Here is a 16863-nt window from a genome sequence, read left to right as displayed (position 1 = left end):
AGTCAACAAGCCATCTCAAAACATACGAGTTCCAGTCTTGAGATGAGCTCAATGAAATTAATTAGCTAAAGTTTATTAACAAAATGTGGTTAGTATATTAGCATTCCTCACAGTTTAAAGCAAAATATGATCAAATATATTTCTAAATATGATTGTGGCTATGAACATGTTGATGCCATCACCACTGCAACTGACACAAACAACCTATTCACAAGGTACAGAGTGTATTCCAGAGCACCTGAGGGCCAGCAAAACATTTCCACTGTAGGGGGACTTGAGCTTTGCAAGAAAAGAAAAGAAAAATACTAAAATAACATCTTGTACTTTTGGACACAAAGCACGATCTTTTGGCTTCACAAAACATGGATTATGGTGCACAAGCTGTTTGGAGTTATCACAGAACAACTCGATATCACTCCAAAGCGTGTAATAGACCAGCCTGTCTACCAGAGGATAGCGTGTCAGGGTCACGTTTTGTCTCGCCAAGGCATGAATATTACATGCGTGTACGAAAATGCAATACCAGCAGGGGGCAACAAAAACACTTAAGTTTAGGCAACAAAACTACTTAGTTAGGTTTAGGAAAAAACATCATGGTTGGCCTTAAAATAAGTACGTAAACTAAGTAACAGAAGTACGGAAAAAACATCACTAAAAAAACATGTTAAAAATGTCACTATCGGAACTTACACACCGGTCTCGAACAACGGTCTCCTTGTTGAAAGTCCTGGGTTTCCCGGCCGCCATACATTTTTTATTCTACGTCACTAGCTCGGAGTGTAGCATATATACATGGATGCATTTACATTGCAGTCAGTACAGACTGCACAGTGTACAAATGAAATGCCAAAAGCAGGATCTTCGTTCTTATTATACGCTTTTGCATTACGCATTATGGCGTCATGCTCATGCCTTTCCGTGCGACTGGGCTGCAATGAACGGTCGGTACTTGTGTTTTCCTCTAGGGATGGCAAAAAAAAGCAGCATTCTCTGTACATTGAACTGCAAACAAATGTTACTAGTGTTTCAACTGATAGGAGGACAAGTTGAACATTGTCCTTTCAGGGTGAGCTCATTCTTTACATCAGTTTGGGCCTTTTTCAAGATTGCATTGACTCAGACTCTCTGTCCGTTTAGCCTATCTCACTCTGAGTAGCACACAACACAACACACAGCACAATCAAAATCACACACGCACGCACGCACGCACGCACGCACGCACGCACGCACGCACGCACGCACGCACGCACGCACGCACGCACGCACGCACGCACGCACGCACGCACGCACGCACGCACGCACGCACGCACGCACGCACGCACGCACGCACGCACGCACGCACGCACGCACGCACGCACGCACGCACGCACGCACGCACGCACGCACGCACGCACGCACGCACGCACACACACACACACACACACACACACACACACACACACACACACACACACACACACACACACACACACACACACACACACACACACACACACACACACACACACACACACACCGCCTCTCATCCTGGAACACTTAGATCTTTTCTTAAGCCACTCTTCCCTGCTGGTGTCTTTCTTCCCAAGGTTCCACCTAAACTAACATTACTGAGCTGAGATAATGACTGCATAGCCAGGATCAATCCCGGGAGTCCATCAAAAAGCGGAAGTGCCGGCAAACATACAAAGCGAATAGCTTGTTCCACTACAGAGGATCAATGCTCGGGGTAAGTGCTGGAGAAAAACAATGGCTCGCTCCATTGTGAGGCGGCACAGAGGCTGCAGAGCGGCGGCGGCTCTGAAAATCTCGTGTGAAGAAAACTGGCTTTGGCCCCAATCACGGAGGGCATTTATACGCATATAGATCATGAAATCATGAAAGCAGGTGCTTTGCAACGCACACCTTGACTAGAAGAGACAGTAATAAACATTAGAGAACTCACTCTCGCACACACACTAATCCTGACAGAGAGGAGGGGATAAAAAGCACAACCTGTTTGTGGGCCTTTGGGAGGCTCCATCATGGTTCATTTCCTGAAGCAGTTGGTACGCTCTATTTATAGGCCAGCATACTGGTACCAGTTAATCCTGCACTGGGCTGCCAACTGCCTGCCAGCTGGCACTGTGGGTTGCACTTGTGTGTGGCGCTTGGGAAGGTTCGGGATGAATTAATGGCGAGGAAGTCCACAAGCTACCTTAATGACCAATGTGTGGGGGAGATTTATTTTCCCCATAGTACAAACTGATAGTTAGAAACTTTCGGACTTAACCGGAGACAGTTTGGAAAGGAGACGGTGCACTGAGAGTCAGTTTCCTGTATCTGTGTCACGTGTGTTTCGCCACTGCCCTGCCTCTTTAGGGGACTCGCGGCATGTCCTGAGTCTATTAACTCCTTTCGCCCCATAGTCACCAAAGTACATATTGGACTCGTTTTTCACGAGCCAGATATTTTTTGAACATTCTGACACTAATATGGCATTTTGTTAGACAAATCAGGAGAAAATGAACTTAATTCGAGATCTTTCTCTGTCTCAGCGACACACTCTGGCGAGATCCGGCAACTAACGTTCGCTAACGCCCTAACTAACTCCTTTCGTAATGCTAAATATGGCTGTTAGCTGTGTAAATATCTAATGTTATCAAAGAGAATATAAATACATTATTCAAATCCAATCCAATCTGCTTTCATCCATCCACGTGACGTTCACAACACTTTCAAACAAGGTGGTGGGGTGGGTGGAGGGAAGAGGCAAACATGCCATGACCACGCCCACTTAAGAGATAGGAAGTGTATACCATTTCAAACCATTGGCAGAGCTTGTAATGTGTCACCCTCGTTATAGACAAGGCCTATGGAAAGGTGGCTGGGTCACGGGCGGACATCGGTCTTGGGGTATGGGGTATAACGCATGCCCAGTGTAACTAAAGCTGCGGTCGAGCGTTGCGATTGGCTCAATTTCGGCAAGGGCAGACCAGATTTTACTGCGCATGCGTTATACCCTTAAAAGATATGACGCGTTGATGACGTGTGACTCAGCCTCCTTCAATAGGCCTTGGTTAAAGAGTATCTTTGACTGAACCTCAACTAACCACATGTTCTAGATGTGGCCAAAAATGTCTGAACCTGCTAACACAAATCACAGGAAAAATAACATTTCTATAGAGTTAATAGTTGTTTTTCAGCAGCATGTTAACTTCCCACATATTCCTTTATGTAGTTCAGAGTGGATACAAAAACTTCATGAAAAAAAAAAAAACGAGTTGCCATTTTTTGTCGTGAAGCAATTATTGGTGGCTAAACAGACACAAAAATGAGATTAGTTCACAGTATAAATGAGAGAACAATTATCTGCGAATCTGCATTAAAGATAATTAGCAATTCCAATCGAGTGGATTAAGAACGGGGTAGTGTTTTGCTAAGTGTCATTAGGGACGAAGCCAAGAGCTTTTTTGTACAAGATAAAGAGTCTGCGATGTGCATGCTAATCTGGTTCAAAGTCAGCAAAATTTGCCTGGCAATGTGCAAGCATCAGGTATAACAGTGACTTTGGCATTTGCATTTATCATAACGGAGACTAAATCCAGCTTGACACTTGGGCGTGCGAGCTGCGGAGCCTTACACGGAAAAAATGGTGATGTAGCATACATTTATAAAAGCCTCCACCTCCTGCTTTATTCAAATGGGCATCAATACATGTCCTGCCTCAAGATGGCCGACTCGCCGGATCCTATTGACTGACGGATTGAAACAACAGCCGTGCAGAAATAAGCGGCACTTGCAGATATTTCAGCTTAGTAATGTGTTTGTTTAAGCGCAGAGACACCGCTTGGGATGGAGCGGATGGAGTGGATGGATGGAGGCAGAGCTGGGGAGGGAAGGGGAAGGGATCGGGGGGGGGCAGAAGGGCTGAATAATGGTACACATCCAGGCGCAGGAATGCATAAGTGGGCACATAGCGCTGTCTGGAAAAAAAAAAAAAAACGCTGCACAAGCACTTCGTCCCCGATGCAGCCATATGTTTTATAGCGCTTTCAGTTTACTATGCCCAGCCCTGCTTCCTTTCCGGGAGAATATGCCCAGTTAGCTTAAGCAGTATTGATTTTTTTTTTTTCCAGGCGTGGTGTGGGAAGGTGAGGATCGTGAGGGGTGGGGAGAAAAAGCATGAAAGGGACAGGCTCATTGGATATGACGCGCTCTGTTTTTTCTGCAAGCCACCAGCAAATTTAAAGTATCTTGCTCGAAAGCAAAAACGGATGCCATTCTCTTTAGAGCTGAGCAGAGGTTAAACACTGCTCACGACAGCAAGTGAGTCAGCTTGGGTGGCTGCGGGGTAGGAAGGGGGAGGGCGGGGCGACAAGTGGGTCTGTTGGGACTTGAAGATTAAACAATGCAAATAAGGCAATGAATTACTTTTTTGAAGTTTGCTGAAGAACAAATGGGTGTAGGAGTTCCGGGGAATGAGACGTGTGCATTCAGCTCAGACTGATGAGACTTCACTGCATCAAAAGTTAAGGTGGAACTAATGAGAGGAGTACATATACATATTGATGTGAATCAGGTACTCACGAAACACCCATTCATCTTATAGCATGAGCAATGAAAGATACAATAAACAAGAAAGTAAAAAATATGAGTCATTATTTTAATCCAGTGGTGTTATGGATCTTCTTTATCTGACTCATCTCTTATCTTGTTTCTAGGGCTGTCAATCGATTCAAATATTTAATCGTGATTAATTGCATGATTGATTAATCGCAAATCAATCGCACATTTTTTATCTGTTCAAAATGTACCTTAAAGGGAGATTTGTCAAGTGATTTAATACTCTTATCAACATGAGGGCAAATATGCTTTCTTTATGCAAATGTATGTATATATTTAATATTGGAAATTAATTAAAAACACAATACAAAGACAAATATTGTCCAGAAACCCTCACAGGTACTGCATTTAGCAGAAATAAAATATAGAAAATTTAAATTAAATTAAAGAAATTAGTGGCGTTAAAACGAATTTGCGTTAACACGGTATTACCGCATTAACTTTGACAGCCCTAGTTGTTTCACTTTGTTGCATTAGCAGGATTTCTACAAGAATTGAGTGAACAGGAGTTCTGTGAATCTGTTGCCCCATGTGACATGGTAATATTCCCTTTATCTGCATTGACAGAAATTACAGGTTTTATTCTTTACACACAGCTACCTTTGTTGTCATACACAGTGTTGTCTATAATACTAAATACCTGCCCTAAAGGAGGTGTATTTTGTGCAAATTTATGGATTTAGCTTGTGGGTGTTAAATTAATCAGGAGAGTTTGCCATTGAAAAGCTTTACACCTCAAAAGAACTAAATGTACCATTAATAATAGGAATTCCAAGATCCTTGGATAGTCCTTCTTTTTGAGTTGTTAACTTGTAAGTTGTAGTTCATTCTTACAATAGGATGTCAGAAAATGTGCCACGGACATATTCATTTCACTAAACCTTGTTCATTTTAGTATCCAGTTGTTAAACTATGCAGTTCGGTAGGAGAAGCACAGTGTTCAAGGACACGAGATCATTTGGCCCAAAAAAAGGCACCACTGAAATATAAAGCAAGATTTGAAAACCTTTAACCTTGTACTTTTTTTTCCACGCTCCCCAGCCTTCAAGCCCTCTCTGGTACATTTTTTAAACTGCACAGTAGGAGGAGAAAAAGCCCAAACTGAGAGCAAATATGCTTTAAGAATTTCTTTAGTATTGGATTTCATAGCAATCTCAATACTGTGACAGAAGCCTTTTCACCCTGGCAAGAGTAAAATCCTGAGGGAAAATCTGTTTCAGTATAAAAATATCAGTGGTGGCCTTCGAAAAAAAAAAAAAAAACAGAATCAGAGGATCCCTTAAAACCTTTGCCAACGCTGGTTTTAATACAAAATGGTTCTGTTTTTATTAACATTTCAAGGCTGACACATTACACATGCACAGGCTATGGAGGGGTGATTAGGGGTTTTTAGTAGGGATGTAAGAAAATATCGATACACGTGTATCACAATATTATGTGTTGTCATACTGTATCGATTCTCTAAAACACTGTATTGATTTTTAATTAACTTCTAAAAAAATCTGACCACTATTAGATCTTTTGGAGGTTGTAACGGGCTCAGTTTTAAAGCTAGAATAAAGATACCAATCTAATACTAGCGTGTCGCGAAGGATGTTAAATAACGCTCCAAAGTAACGCTAAATTCAAAGGGGTCTCTTGACCTCTGACCTCAAGATATGTGAATGAAAATGGGTTCTATGGGTACCCACGAGTCTCCCCTTAAAGACATGCTCACTTTATGATAATCACATGCAGTTTGGGGCAAAAAACATGCAGTTTTTTACATGCAGTATGAATGTGTTAGTTTTGTTTATTCTGAAATGGTTCTTTATACTATGACAGTTTTCCTAAAATTAGATTTAAAAATCTCAATATATCACCCTGCTCACAGTATCTCAATATATCACAATTATTGCTGTCAATCGATTCACATATTTAATCGCGATCGATTGCATGATTGTCGATAGTTAATCGCAAATTTTTTATCTCTTCACAATGTACCTTAAAGGGAGATTTGTCAAGTATTTAATACTCTTATCAACATGGGAGTGGGCAAATATGCTGCTTTACGCAAATGTATGTGTATTTATTATTGGAAATCAATCAACAACACAAAACAATGACAGATATTGTCCAGAAACCCTCACAAGTACTGCATTTAGCATAAAAAATATGTTTAAATCATAACATGACAAACTGCAGCCCAACAGGCAACAACAGCTGTCAGTGTGTCAGTGCGCTGACTTGACTATGACTTGCCCCGAACTGCATGTGATTATCATAAAGTGGGCATTTCTGTAAAGGGGAGACTCGTGGGTACCCATAGAACACATTTTCATACATATATTGATATATCCAGTTTGGAGCGTTATTTAGCTTCCTTCTCAACAAAATGACATGGTTGGTACCAATGGATTCTTTAGGTTTTCTAGTTTCAGATGATGCCAGTAGCTTCACTCTAGCTTTTAAAACTGAACCTGCTACAATCTCTGAAAGACAGAATAGAGATTGATTAAGAATCGCATGTTGCGTTAATGCGTTAAAGAAATTAGTGGCGTTAAAACAAATTCCGTTAACTTTGAAAGCCCTAATTGCAATATATTGCATCGTAACCCCTGTATCATGATACGTATTGTATCGCAAGATTCTTGCCAATACATAGCCCTAGTTTATAGAGTCATAAAAACTGGAGCAACAAGCTTTTCTATTGTTAACGATGAAATGATCAGTTAGTTACCTGCCATCTTTATTGCTGTCCAGTAACTTGAAAGTGCTGGTTACTGTGCTGTTCTGATGTCTGAGACCTAAAAAGAAAAAAAAAACAAATCACATCTGAGTTAATGTGAAATTACCTGGTAGCTGTTCATGTTATAAGTACAATGAGTCACGATGACAAAGAGGTAATATTTTCTATTACAAAGTCATGTTGGATTTGCTCTCTAATCGCCAATCACTGCTATAAACACTAATCCATCTGAATGCAAACTGAGAGGCAGGGATAGAGAAAAAGGACAGAGCCGGAGTTGGATTTAAAAATATGGGGAGCGGGGGGGAGAGGATGGAGCTTGTTGGGCAATCAGGCAATGAGTCAGTCACGCTGTGCAAGAACATTTGGTTTCCCTGTAGGAAAAAAAAAAAAGCATGTCAGAGTCCAGAATGCAATCAGGAGGCTTTGTGCTGTAACGGCTGGTATATGACAGTGATTTCCCTCTTCTCCATTCACATTTGCAGGCAGATGAAAAGGGAGACGCAAAAACTTCCTCAACCCCCTTTTTTTTTTCCAGCGAGCATGTGACCCCGACCGATTCATTTTGTGAATCGCATTCATTGGAGTGGGAGGGAGAGGAGGAAGTTCTCTTATGCTCGGCACTAAGCATCTCCCACATCATCAGCAGAACGGAGAATGTAAAGGGGCAAACTGATTGGCCCCTAAGTCTGGGGAAAAGCACTTTACATAATGCTAATTGCACATCCGCCGCAATTACCTTTCCGTGCTAATTACAGAAAAGCTAATTGTGAAATTAGCATTTTTTTTTCCCAGCGTACAGTAGAGCGCCTGTGTTGAGTGTGTGCTGTAGGGGTGTAACGAAAAACTAAACCCCAGTTCGTAAATGCAGCCTCACCAAAATGAATCCATATTTATAAAGCTGTTTTTTTTTTTTTTTTAAGTTTATAAGATGCACCACATCTCGTCACCAACGACATGACTGGAAGCAGCAAATGTCTACGGAGAAGCCAGATTTCCTCACCCCCGTTGTTGACTCTACTCAGCCAAGGGGGGAAAAAAACAAGATTTGCTAATATTCCTCTGCAATACACACAGCATCTGTCATATTAGTGGCCTATTCTTTTGTTTGAACAGCGCTCTATTCCCAACCTAATGCTTGACATTCTGAACCCGTCCTCTAGTCGCTCCATCTCACACACAAAAAAAAAAATGAGTGCACAAAAGGAGGAAGAGAAATGGTCTCATCCCTCCCTCTACTGCGGAGCCAGAGCTATGAAAAACAACCATAAGGAGGATAGATGGAGAAGGGAGGAGAGGAAGGCAGAGGAAGAAAAAAGATGGAGTGGGGGCGGGTGGGGGGGGCGATGTGGTAAAAAGGTAAGAGGAAGAGTGGGGAAGAATGTGGAAAATAAGTGAGGAGAGAGTAGGAGGGCGAAGAAAAAATAAGAGGAAGGAGGTTCAAGACATTGGCTCTTTAGGCCGATGGCACATATAGGGGGCTATGTTTACTAATGGACACCATCACTCATCCACCCATGTTGCCCTGGCGATAGCGCGCCGCACTCGTAAAATAAGAGAGGCACAAAGAGAACAGAGAAAATGGAACATATCAGCAGGAGACTGCAGATCTACGCCTAGGCTACAGACCGTGTTATCCACACAGAGCTTTCTTTGTTATTGTAAGCTCTGCACTCCAAGGCTAACAAAAACACACACATTATGCTTGCTTTTAGACAGTATAAGCAATATTTCCAGGCAGGAAATTACCCCTTTCTGAGAGGGGGGAGAAGAAAAAAAAAGGCTTTGAGATGGAAATGGATCAAAAGGCTGCCAGTGTTCCACTGAACCCTTACTTTGAAGAAGAGCAGATACTGTTAACATAAAGACAGAATCTATAAATATGTGTTTTAACCTAAACGGTGCATCAGATGGTGCCGGTTTACGGCGTCAGAATGACTCAGATACTGCGTCACATTCAGAAAACACTGCAGCACAATGAGAACATTGCAGTGTACAAAATCAATGCCAAACTGATTTAAATTTGTTCATAAATTCAGGGTTGTGACAACAGCTGCTGAGCCAATTGCCTTATTCGCTCTACGTTTCCCTACATGTAAATACTACATTTTAAAACAGCCTAGAGCTGATATGACAGACAGGTATCACAAATGAGACAAATTCATGTGTCAAATTCACATTATTATTTTCACAATGTTTGCCTTTCCTCTTAGCTTGTTTCCTGAATGTATAGAAAACACAGATCATGAACTCAAACATGGGACAATAGCAGTGACAAAACTAAATTAAAAAACAAAAATAAAAGGGCCACTGGGCACCCTGGTGGCCTCGGCGTTAAGGCACAGACCATGAACTGCAATGCACCCAGTTCGACTCTTGTTGACCTTTGTCTCTACCATCTGCTTTCTAATAAAAGCTTAAAGGGATAGTTTGGGTATTTTGAAGTGCTGTTGTATAAAACACGTATCCATAGTCAGTGTATTACCTACAGTAGATAACGGTCGGCACGCTCCCAGTTTGGAAAAGCAGACAGGAGTTACTGCACAGGAGCATAGCAATGTACTGCTGTGGAGGGGGCCGGCAGCAAAATGTATTTTAGCCACCTAAAAGAAAGGCTCACTTAAAACAAGTCAATATCAGTTTAAGTGTACGCTATATTGAGAATATTTTCATTGGTTTACCTTACTGTGAGACAGCTATACACTATGTTTTTCCGACGGGGAACTGAACCTGTTGTATCAATCTATGCTCTCGCCAAAGTAACCAGGCTCCATTGAAGAAACCTGTAATTTTAGCTCGCAGTACACACGGGGGTTGCTGGTCAACCGCTGCCTCGATCGGTTTGTTTGTGTTATTGTGTGACTTTGGGGTTTTAAGGGGTTAGGTTGGATTCACCACAGTTACACAATAGCACAAACAAACTAACCGATCAAGGCAGCGGTAGACCAGCACCCCCCCAGTGTTCTGCGAGGTAAAATACAGGGTTTTTTTCAATGGAGTATGGTGGCTTTGGCAAGAGCAGAGATGGATACGTCATCAGTTCCCCGATGGAAACGGCTGTCTGAAGGCTATGTAAAGCGGTGAAAATATTCTAAACATAGCGTACACTGAAACTGATATTGATTTTTTTAAATTATCCTTTCTTTTAGGTGGTTGAAATATGTTTTGCTGCCGGCCCCGTCCACAGCAGTACATTGCTTTGTTTCCGTGTGGTAACTCCTGTTTGCTTCTCCAAACTAGGGGGCGTACACTGATTATGGATAAGAGAACTTCAAACAAGACCACTTCAAAACACCCAAACTATCCCTTTAAATTATCATAAAAATATTTTTTAAAAAAATATTTAAAAAGTAAAAGGATACATAATATTCTCACAGATGAAATGTCTATGTCAAGTTTCAAGGCACTGTAAGTAAATTTTCATAATGTATTGAAGGAAATAGAAAGCAATGTCAAAAATGAGAAACAATTACAATAAACCAAAAACATGTGCCCACTTTCTGTGATTATTTTAATATAAAATTATTAAAATATACATTTCAGAGCAGTTGAGGGGTCCCTATTTTATTTTTAATTGTAGGGAGGAATGGGAGTATATCAAAGCAGTAGGAACATGAAATATTTGGCACCGGATCTGCTGCATCCGAGTTACCTCGGGGGAACTTCTACTGAAATCTGGAAGACAAATATTCTGTGTCCTTACTGTATATTACATGCTCCTTAATATCCATACAGCCCTATGCAAAATCCCACATATATAGGGTGACACGCAAATATACAAAGACATCCAACACATCTGGAGGAAATGCGTTGTTTAATAGCACTGCAGAGGGACAGCACGGATCAAGCAGAACAGATGGCAAACAGGTGTGAAACGAGCTCTCTCCAGTGCCAACACCAAGTAAAACAACTGAAGGTGTCTTACAATAAAACGAAAGATAGTCACACTCAACAAATCCATAAAGTCTGCACACCTAGTTGGCATATTGGATCTGATCGTAATGCCGGAAGACTGGATTGTTAAGAGGTTAATAGTTTATATCATAAAAGATCGATACTTGACGTCCATGTATCGATACAATATTGCCACGAAAAAAATCGCAATACTATGCTGTATTGATTTTTTTATCCCCCACCCCTACATGGCAGGTGTAAATTCAAAGGTCTTTCAGATTATCAAGATAACATATCCAGATACCTGTTTCTACCAGGTGTAAATTGGGTCTCTGTATCATCGTATCATCATTCTGTTATTGTCACTTTCTTGTTAAAACTTCTATGCCTCTAGGCCTCCGCTAATAATTAGTCAAATTACTTTATTAATATGACAAAATCAATAATCATCTTCCCTTACAAACACTAATTATCTCCCTTAGGCTAAAGTATGGTAGGGGAATAGATAGACTTTTGTGATTCAGAATTTACTTCAAGTGCCAAACTTTCTTATACCAAATTAACACCCATGTGGTTTCCTTATTTATGTGCAGAATCAAAACTTTTATGGCCAGTCTAACAATACTATCTGATAAGAACGAGTTGTTATTTGTTGCGCTACAGTGTGGCTTTATGAATTGCTAATGATACAAAAGATTCAAAAGGGGATGGCGAACCTGCATATATAAAAATGGCATATCTGAATATGCAACAAATTCACATTTACACTCTGCTATGGGGGGTACCACTGCTGGGGAACTGTAGGAATGAATATGACTCTGAATATGACATTGTCCAATCATTATGAAGGACTGTATGGTTGGAAAAAACAATCAAATATGGATGTAATTTTGAGGTGAAATTGCAGGATTCTCAAAAACAATAGACCGTGAATTATGTCTATCATAACTGTCAAATGATTGATATGATTTTGTTCATACAAAATGAACAGTATACCTAAGAATATTAAGAAACGTGAAAACATCTCAGTACACTTAATTTATGCTATAGGGCGTCTAACTGTACTTCTGGAAACATGAGTAGCAGGAAGGTGGTTTGCAAGACGGTCCGCTAAAGAAATCAGGTCAACCGCTGGATTACCGATGAACTCGAGGAAATCCCCTCAAACTGTGGGTGAACTCTGAGACAGTGTAGCTTTGCATATTGGGACGTACCATTAAAGAGAGTAATGGACGTTAATGTATAATGTGTCTCTATATGAGTAGATCATATCAAATAAACATCATCAGAGAAGGTAGTGACCTCCATGTGAACCCAAAGATTATTGAGATTGGCATTAAAAATTAAAAAAACAAGCAAACATGATCAGTGTCCTTTCTGACAATCCGGGCAGAGCAAAGTCTTTGTGATTCAATGAGGATTTAACCAGATTCCCCAGCATGCTTTGCAAAGTGTAACAAGAATCATAAATACTGAGCTACCTAATAAAGTGACAGGATGCAGCTCAATAATGTGGTCCTTTTAATCTGTGAAAACAATGACTTTGTTTACATGCACACTATTAATATTCCACCATTATTACGAATATTTTGAATTTGATACGAGTCATGTAAACAGCATATTCCGTTTGGATATTCTGAATTAGACCTTATTCCGAATGGAGCATTTTCCGATTAAGACACGTGGGATATGTCAATATTAGTCAGGTTTTAGGAGCATTCTGGTGGGAAGGAGAAACCCGCCTACTTTTAAACATTATGAAAGACTTAGGATATAAACAGGTTTTTGGATAAGCGCAAATATCTCCAATGCCGACCTTTTCAAGAAGGTGGTTGAAGGAATGAAAGACGGAGGCTGTGGTCGCACGGTCGAACAAGTCCACCACCGGTTACGTTAATCGGAGTACGAAAAACTGCATGTAAACAGGAATATTAGTGGAATATTCATTTTCATTAGCCACGTAATAAGCTTATTAGAGATATTGTCTTTTTCAGAATAAGGGCAAAAAACTGTATATTTTGTGCATGTAACGTAGTCAATGTGCAATATCCTTGTACCTGCTCAGAGTCCTGTAAAAGCAACTTCTGGAATATCATTTTCTCATGTTAAATAAAAAGGGGCAACTCAATACTGTAATAACAATACCCAATATTCCAGATTCCTCAGAAGTCCAATTATAGTTCCATCGTACCAGAAGCACTGCAGCTTGGGAAACTGCGATTTCCTTTGAGGGTACAAATAACCTGTCCCTTTAAAACTTCTCAATAACTGTGCACGAAGCCCTGGAGACATGTTTGAGCGACAGCAGCAGTAAAAGGGACAGACTGTTAAGTTCTACTTTGCAGGCTCAACTGCTTGTTCTTCTGGCTTTTCATTCCCATTTTGACACAGGCTATTGACAGGTCATAAAGGGAAAGACAAGACGCTAATGAAAGAAACTGTTTCTTTGTTGTGATGTTCCTATATTTAATTGAGATAACTCAATATTTGTCCTCAGGGGTCCTCTGTAGTTCAAGGATGTTTTTTTGTTTTTTAAAGGTTCAATAAATAGCTAGAAGCACTCAAAACGTACATGACATGTTTATACAATATGCATGTGTATTAGTCAGTGAATAAGGGGTGAAAAGAGGTCGCAGTCCATAACTAGCCGGACAGTCAGTTGACAGGTCATGATGGCAAAATGACATGATGTTAAAGAGGACCTATTATACTCATTTTCAGGTGCATACTTGTATTTTCGGTTTCTACTAGAATATGTTTATATGCTTTAATATTCAAAAAACACTTTATTTTTCCCATACCAGCTGTGCTGCAGCATCTCTTTTCATCCTCTGTCTGAAACAAAAGCCCAGTCTACTCTGATTGGTCAGCTGGCCCACTCTGTTGTGATTGGTCAACCAACTCCAGCTCCGCTCTAACTAGCTTTATTTGAGGGCATGCCAAACTAGCCACTAGGCAGGTATTACGCAAATGTGTTACTTGGTGACATCACCACGTTACAGAAGAAAATGCGGGACTTCAAGTGAGGCGTTTCAGCAGCAGTGTTTCTGTGAGGGAGAGTAACTCCCTTTGCAGACCTTTAACATGCACAAAAAACTATGTAACACACTAAAGGAAAGGGAAAAAGCACAAAAGCATAATAGGTCCTCTTTAAAGAGTTATAATAATGTGGAGAAAACTCTGGCCATTTACTTAAAGATATTTTGAGAGTCTTGAGGAGTTTTGTAATCCAAGAAAATTTCGAGATATGGAAACTAACCTGATTAAAAGTTGGTTTGAATATGGGTGTGGTCTTACTGCATAGGATGTAAATGTTAGTGATAATAAAATGCTACTGGTAAGAAACCACGACATTTAAAACTGCAGCGTGGGTGATTCCTAACTGTTGCCTAGCACTTCATCAGAAAAACAGCATTTTAAAAGAGGTAGTAAATTCACAAGGTTGCTCTTCTGAAAAAGTAATCAAAAACTAGCTCAGGGCCATGCACTAGCCAGATCGCATTTAAAAAAAAAAAAACAGAAAATATAAAAGTTACACATTGTGAAAATACTTCCTTGACAATTACTTCACTTGTACAATCTCTTCAACTCCACAAATGAAAAAAATGTGCATGAAAGGAGTATCAACTTGCCACCTCAAATAATAACAGTAAGGCCAGTCAGGGAGTCATAGTTGAATTATACTGTTGGCAGATTAATGGTGCTTATTCATTAAAATTCAAGCATTTATCAGCATGTAATGTCATAGGTTGAAGGCAGGAAAAATGCTAGATAAGTAGCCTTTAGGTCACTGGAACTTCCCTTCAACTTCACACACACAGAAACCACCGCACACACACACACACACTCACGAAGCATAATAAAAGCCTAGATGGATAGCCAACATGGACAAGACATGCCAGCGCGACCACGGAAATGAAAATTGATGGTTGTTACGCCCTGAAGATGAGCAGTAATGGAAGCAAAGGATGACAGGTTCAGGAACGTGGGGGGCTCTGTGACGTCTGGCAAAGGTCAGCTCGCACAGCGGGAAGCGTGATGGATGCATTCTCAGAGGTACCGGCAAAGTCAAATGACCTTTATTGCAATCAAAACTTTTACTTGAGGGCCAGTTTGACACCAGACGGACAATCAATTGCCAGCATTGCATGGCATCAGAGAAGAATGTGAGAAACTTGACGGCTAAGAAGTAGACAAATGACCCTTGTTTGACGCATTTTGTTTGGTATAGTGACGTTCAAACAACAGAATATGTGTTAAAAAGACAAAGGAAATTACCATCGTAAAAAAAACGCTAATCTCCTCTGCCTTCCCAACACACACACACACACACACACACACACACACACACACACACATATAATGACTCTAAATCCTTATGGACTTCGGTGCAAAACTGATTGAGCCCATTTCCTATCCAGCCCCAAAAACTTACTGTACATTCACATACGCAAGTCTGAACGTCACTAAAATGCCGAGCCAGCTAGTGCTCGGAGCGATAAGGGCATTTTCCTGTGAGTCATAAGCAACTTCTCTCTGAAGGTTTGAGGAACGTAAAAAGGAGAGCTGTGGGACTGCAATATGCTGCTGCTCAGCACTCCTCTCCTAGTCCATTTATTTCAATGGCACAAGCGTCTGTATTTAACCCTTCCAGCTGTTCCTGATGTTCTACCATTTGTCATCCTGACTATCTGGCCCGAGGAGCTAAGGTCAATTTACTTTTGTTCAATGTAAGGCCGAGGTGAAATAAAACGGAAGCTGCCCCGTGGTAGCCGCAACAATGAACTCAACCCCAACTCTCGACAAACCGAAGCAATTCTGTGGATTGAGCAAATTGCTTTGAATGGACTCAAACCGAATCATGGCAGGTTAAAGGTGGCGAGACACTTACTGCCGTCCCCTGCTTCCAGCGCCTTTAATGTTTGCTCTTTGAGTCGGTCGGCCTCGTGCTTCTTCCTCCTGTGCTCCTCTAATTTGATCTGTAGGTCCTCGGCTACCTGCTGGAGCTCCCTGAGCTGGGCCTGAGGAGAGACGATAGAGAGACAAACACAACGTTAAGATTAGCATAACACGACACTTTCATACCATTTAATTACAGTTATAGTAAGTAGCGTGCTTTTATAGGTTACAGTCTGCAAGTAAGTGGCACAATCAAACTTCTGTCATTATATTTTTCCTGATTTATATCTACACAGAAAACTTAACTTTAAATTCGGGACACTTTAAGATAAAACTGTCCACTGCATATACCAATGACAATAATTTAACAACATATACGTACTGTACAATGACATTTATCAGCATGCTGTGTGTCTTATCCTCTATGTTGATTATTCCTCATTTCAGGAGTGTTCAAGAGTCTGGTGTTGGATATTGGATACATAGAACACACAAGCCCATCAAATCTAAGCAATATTTAGAAATTGAGCATTAAGGTTTGCATTGTAGATTCAGTATATTTTAGAATGGAAAATGTAGATCATTTAGGAGCATTTTTAGTCTGAAATTGTTTGGTCTGAAAAGTGAAGCCAAGGCTGAAGTGCCTTAAACTTGCATTCTTTCTAACAGCCAGCAGGGGGCGACGACTCTGGTTGCAAAAAGAAGTCAGATTGTATAGAAGTCTATGAGAAAATGAGCCT

General features: G+C 40.7%; 1 protein-coding gene and 1 long non-coding RNA gene across 2 annotated transcripts in view; one reads left to right on the top strand and one right to left on the bottom strand.

The window, feature by feature from the left end:
• Window positions 1–16863, top strand: part of LOC119481616 — a 319631-nt gene that overhangs the window by 134355 nt on the left and 168413 nt on the right. The window lies entirely within an intron of this gene.
• LOC119481609 (glucosidase 2 subunit beta-like) overlaps window positions 1–16863 on the bottom strand; it is a 144600-nt gene that overhangs the window by 115859 nt on the left and 11878 nt on the right. Inside the window, exons 6-7 of the mRNA XM_037758712.1 lie at window positions 16116–16245; window positions 7322–7388 (exon numbers count right to left, since the gene is read on the bottom strand). Coding sequence (XP_037614640.1) covers window positions 7322–7388; window positions 16116–16245 — 197 coding nt within the window. The remainder of the gene's footprint in view (window positions 1–7321; window positions 7389–16115; window positions 16246–16863) is intronic.

Source organism: Sebastes umbrosus, chromosome 22, assembly GCF_015220745.1.
Source record: "Sebastes umbrosus isolate fSebUmb1 chromosome 22, fSebUmb1.pri, whole genome shotgun sequence".
Lineage (NCBI taxonomy): Eukaryota > Metazoa > Chordata > Actinopteri > Perciformes > Sebastidae > Sebastes > Sebastes umbrosus.
This window is presented reverse-complemented; position numbering and strand designations above follow the sequence as displayed.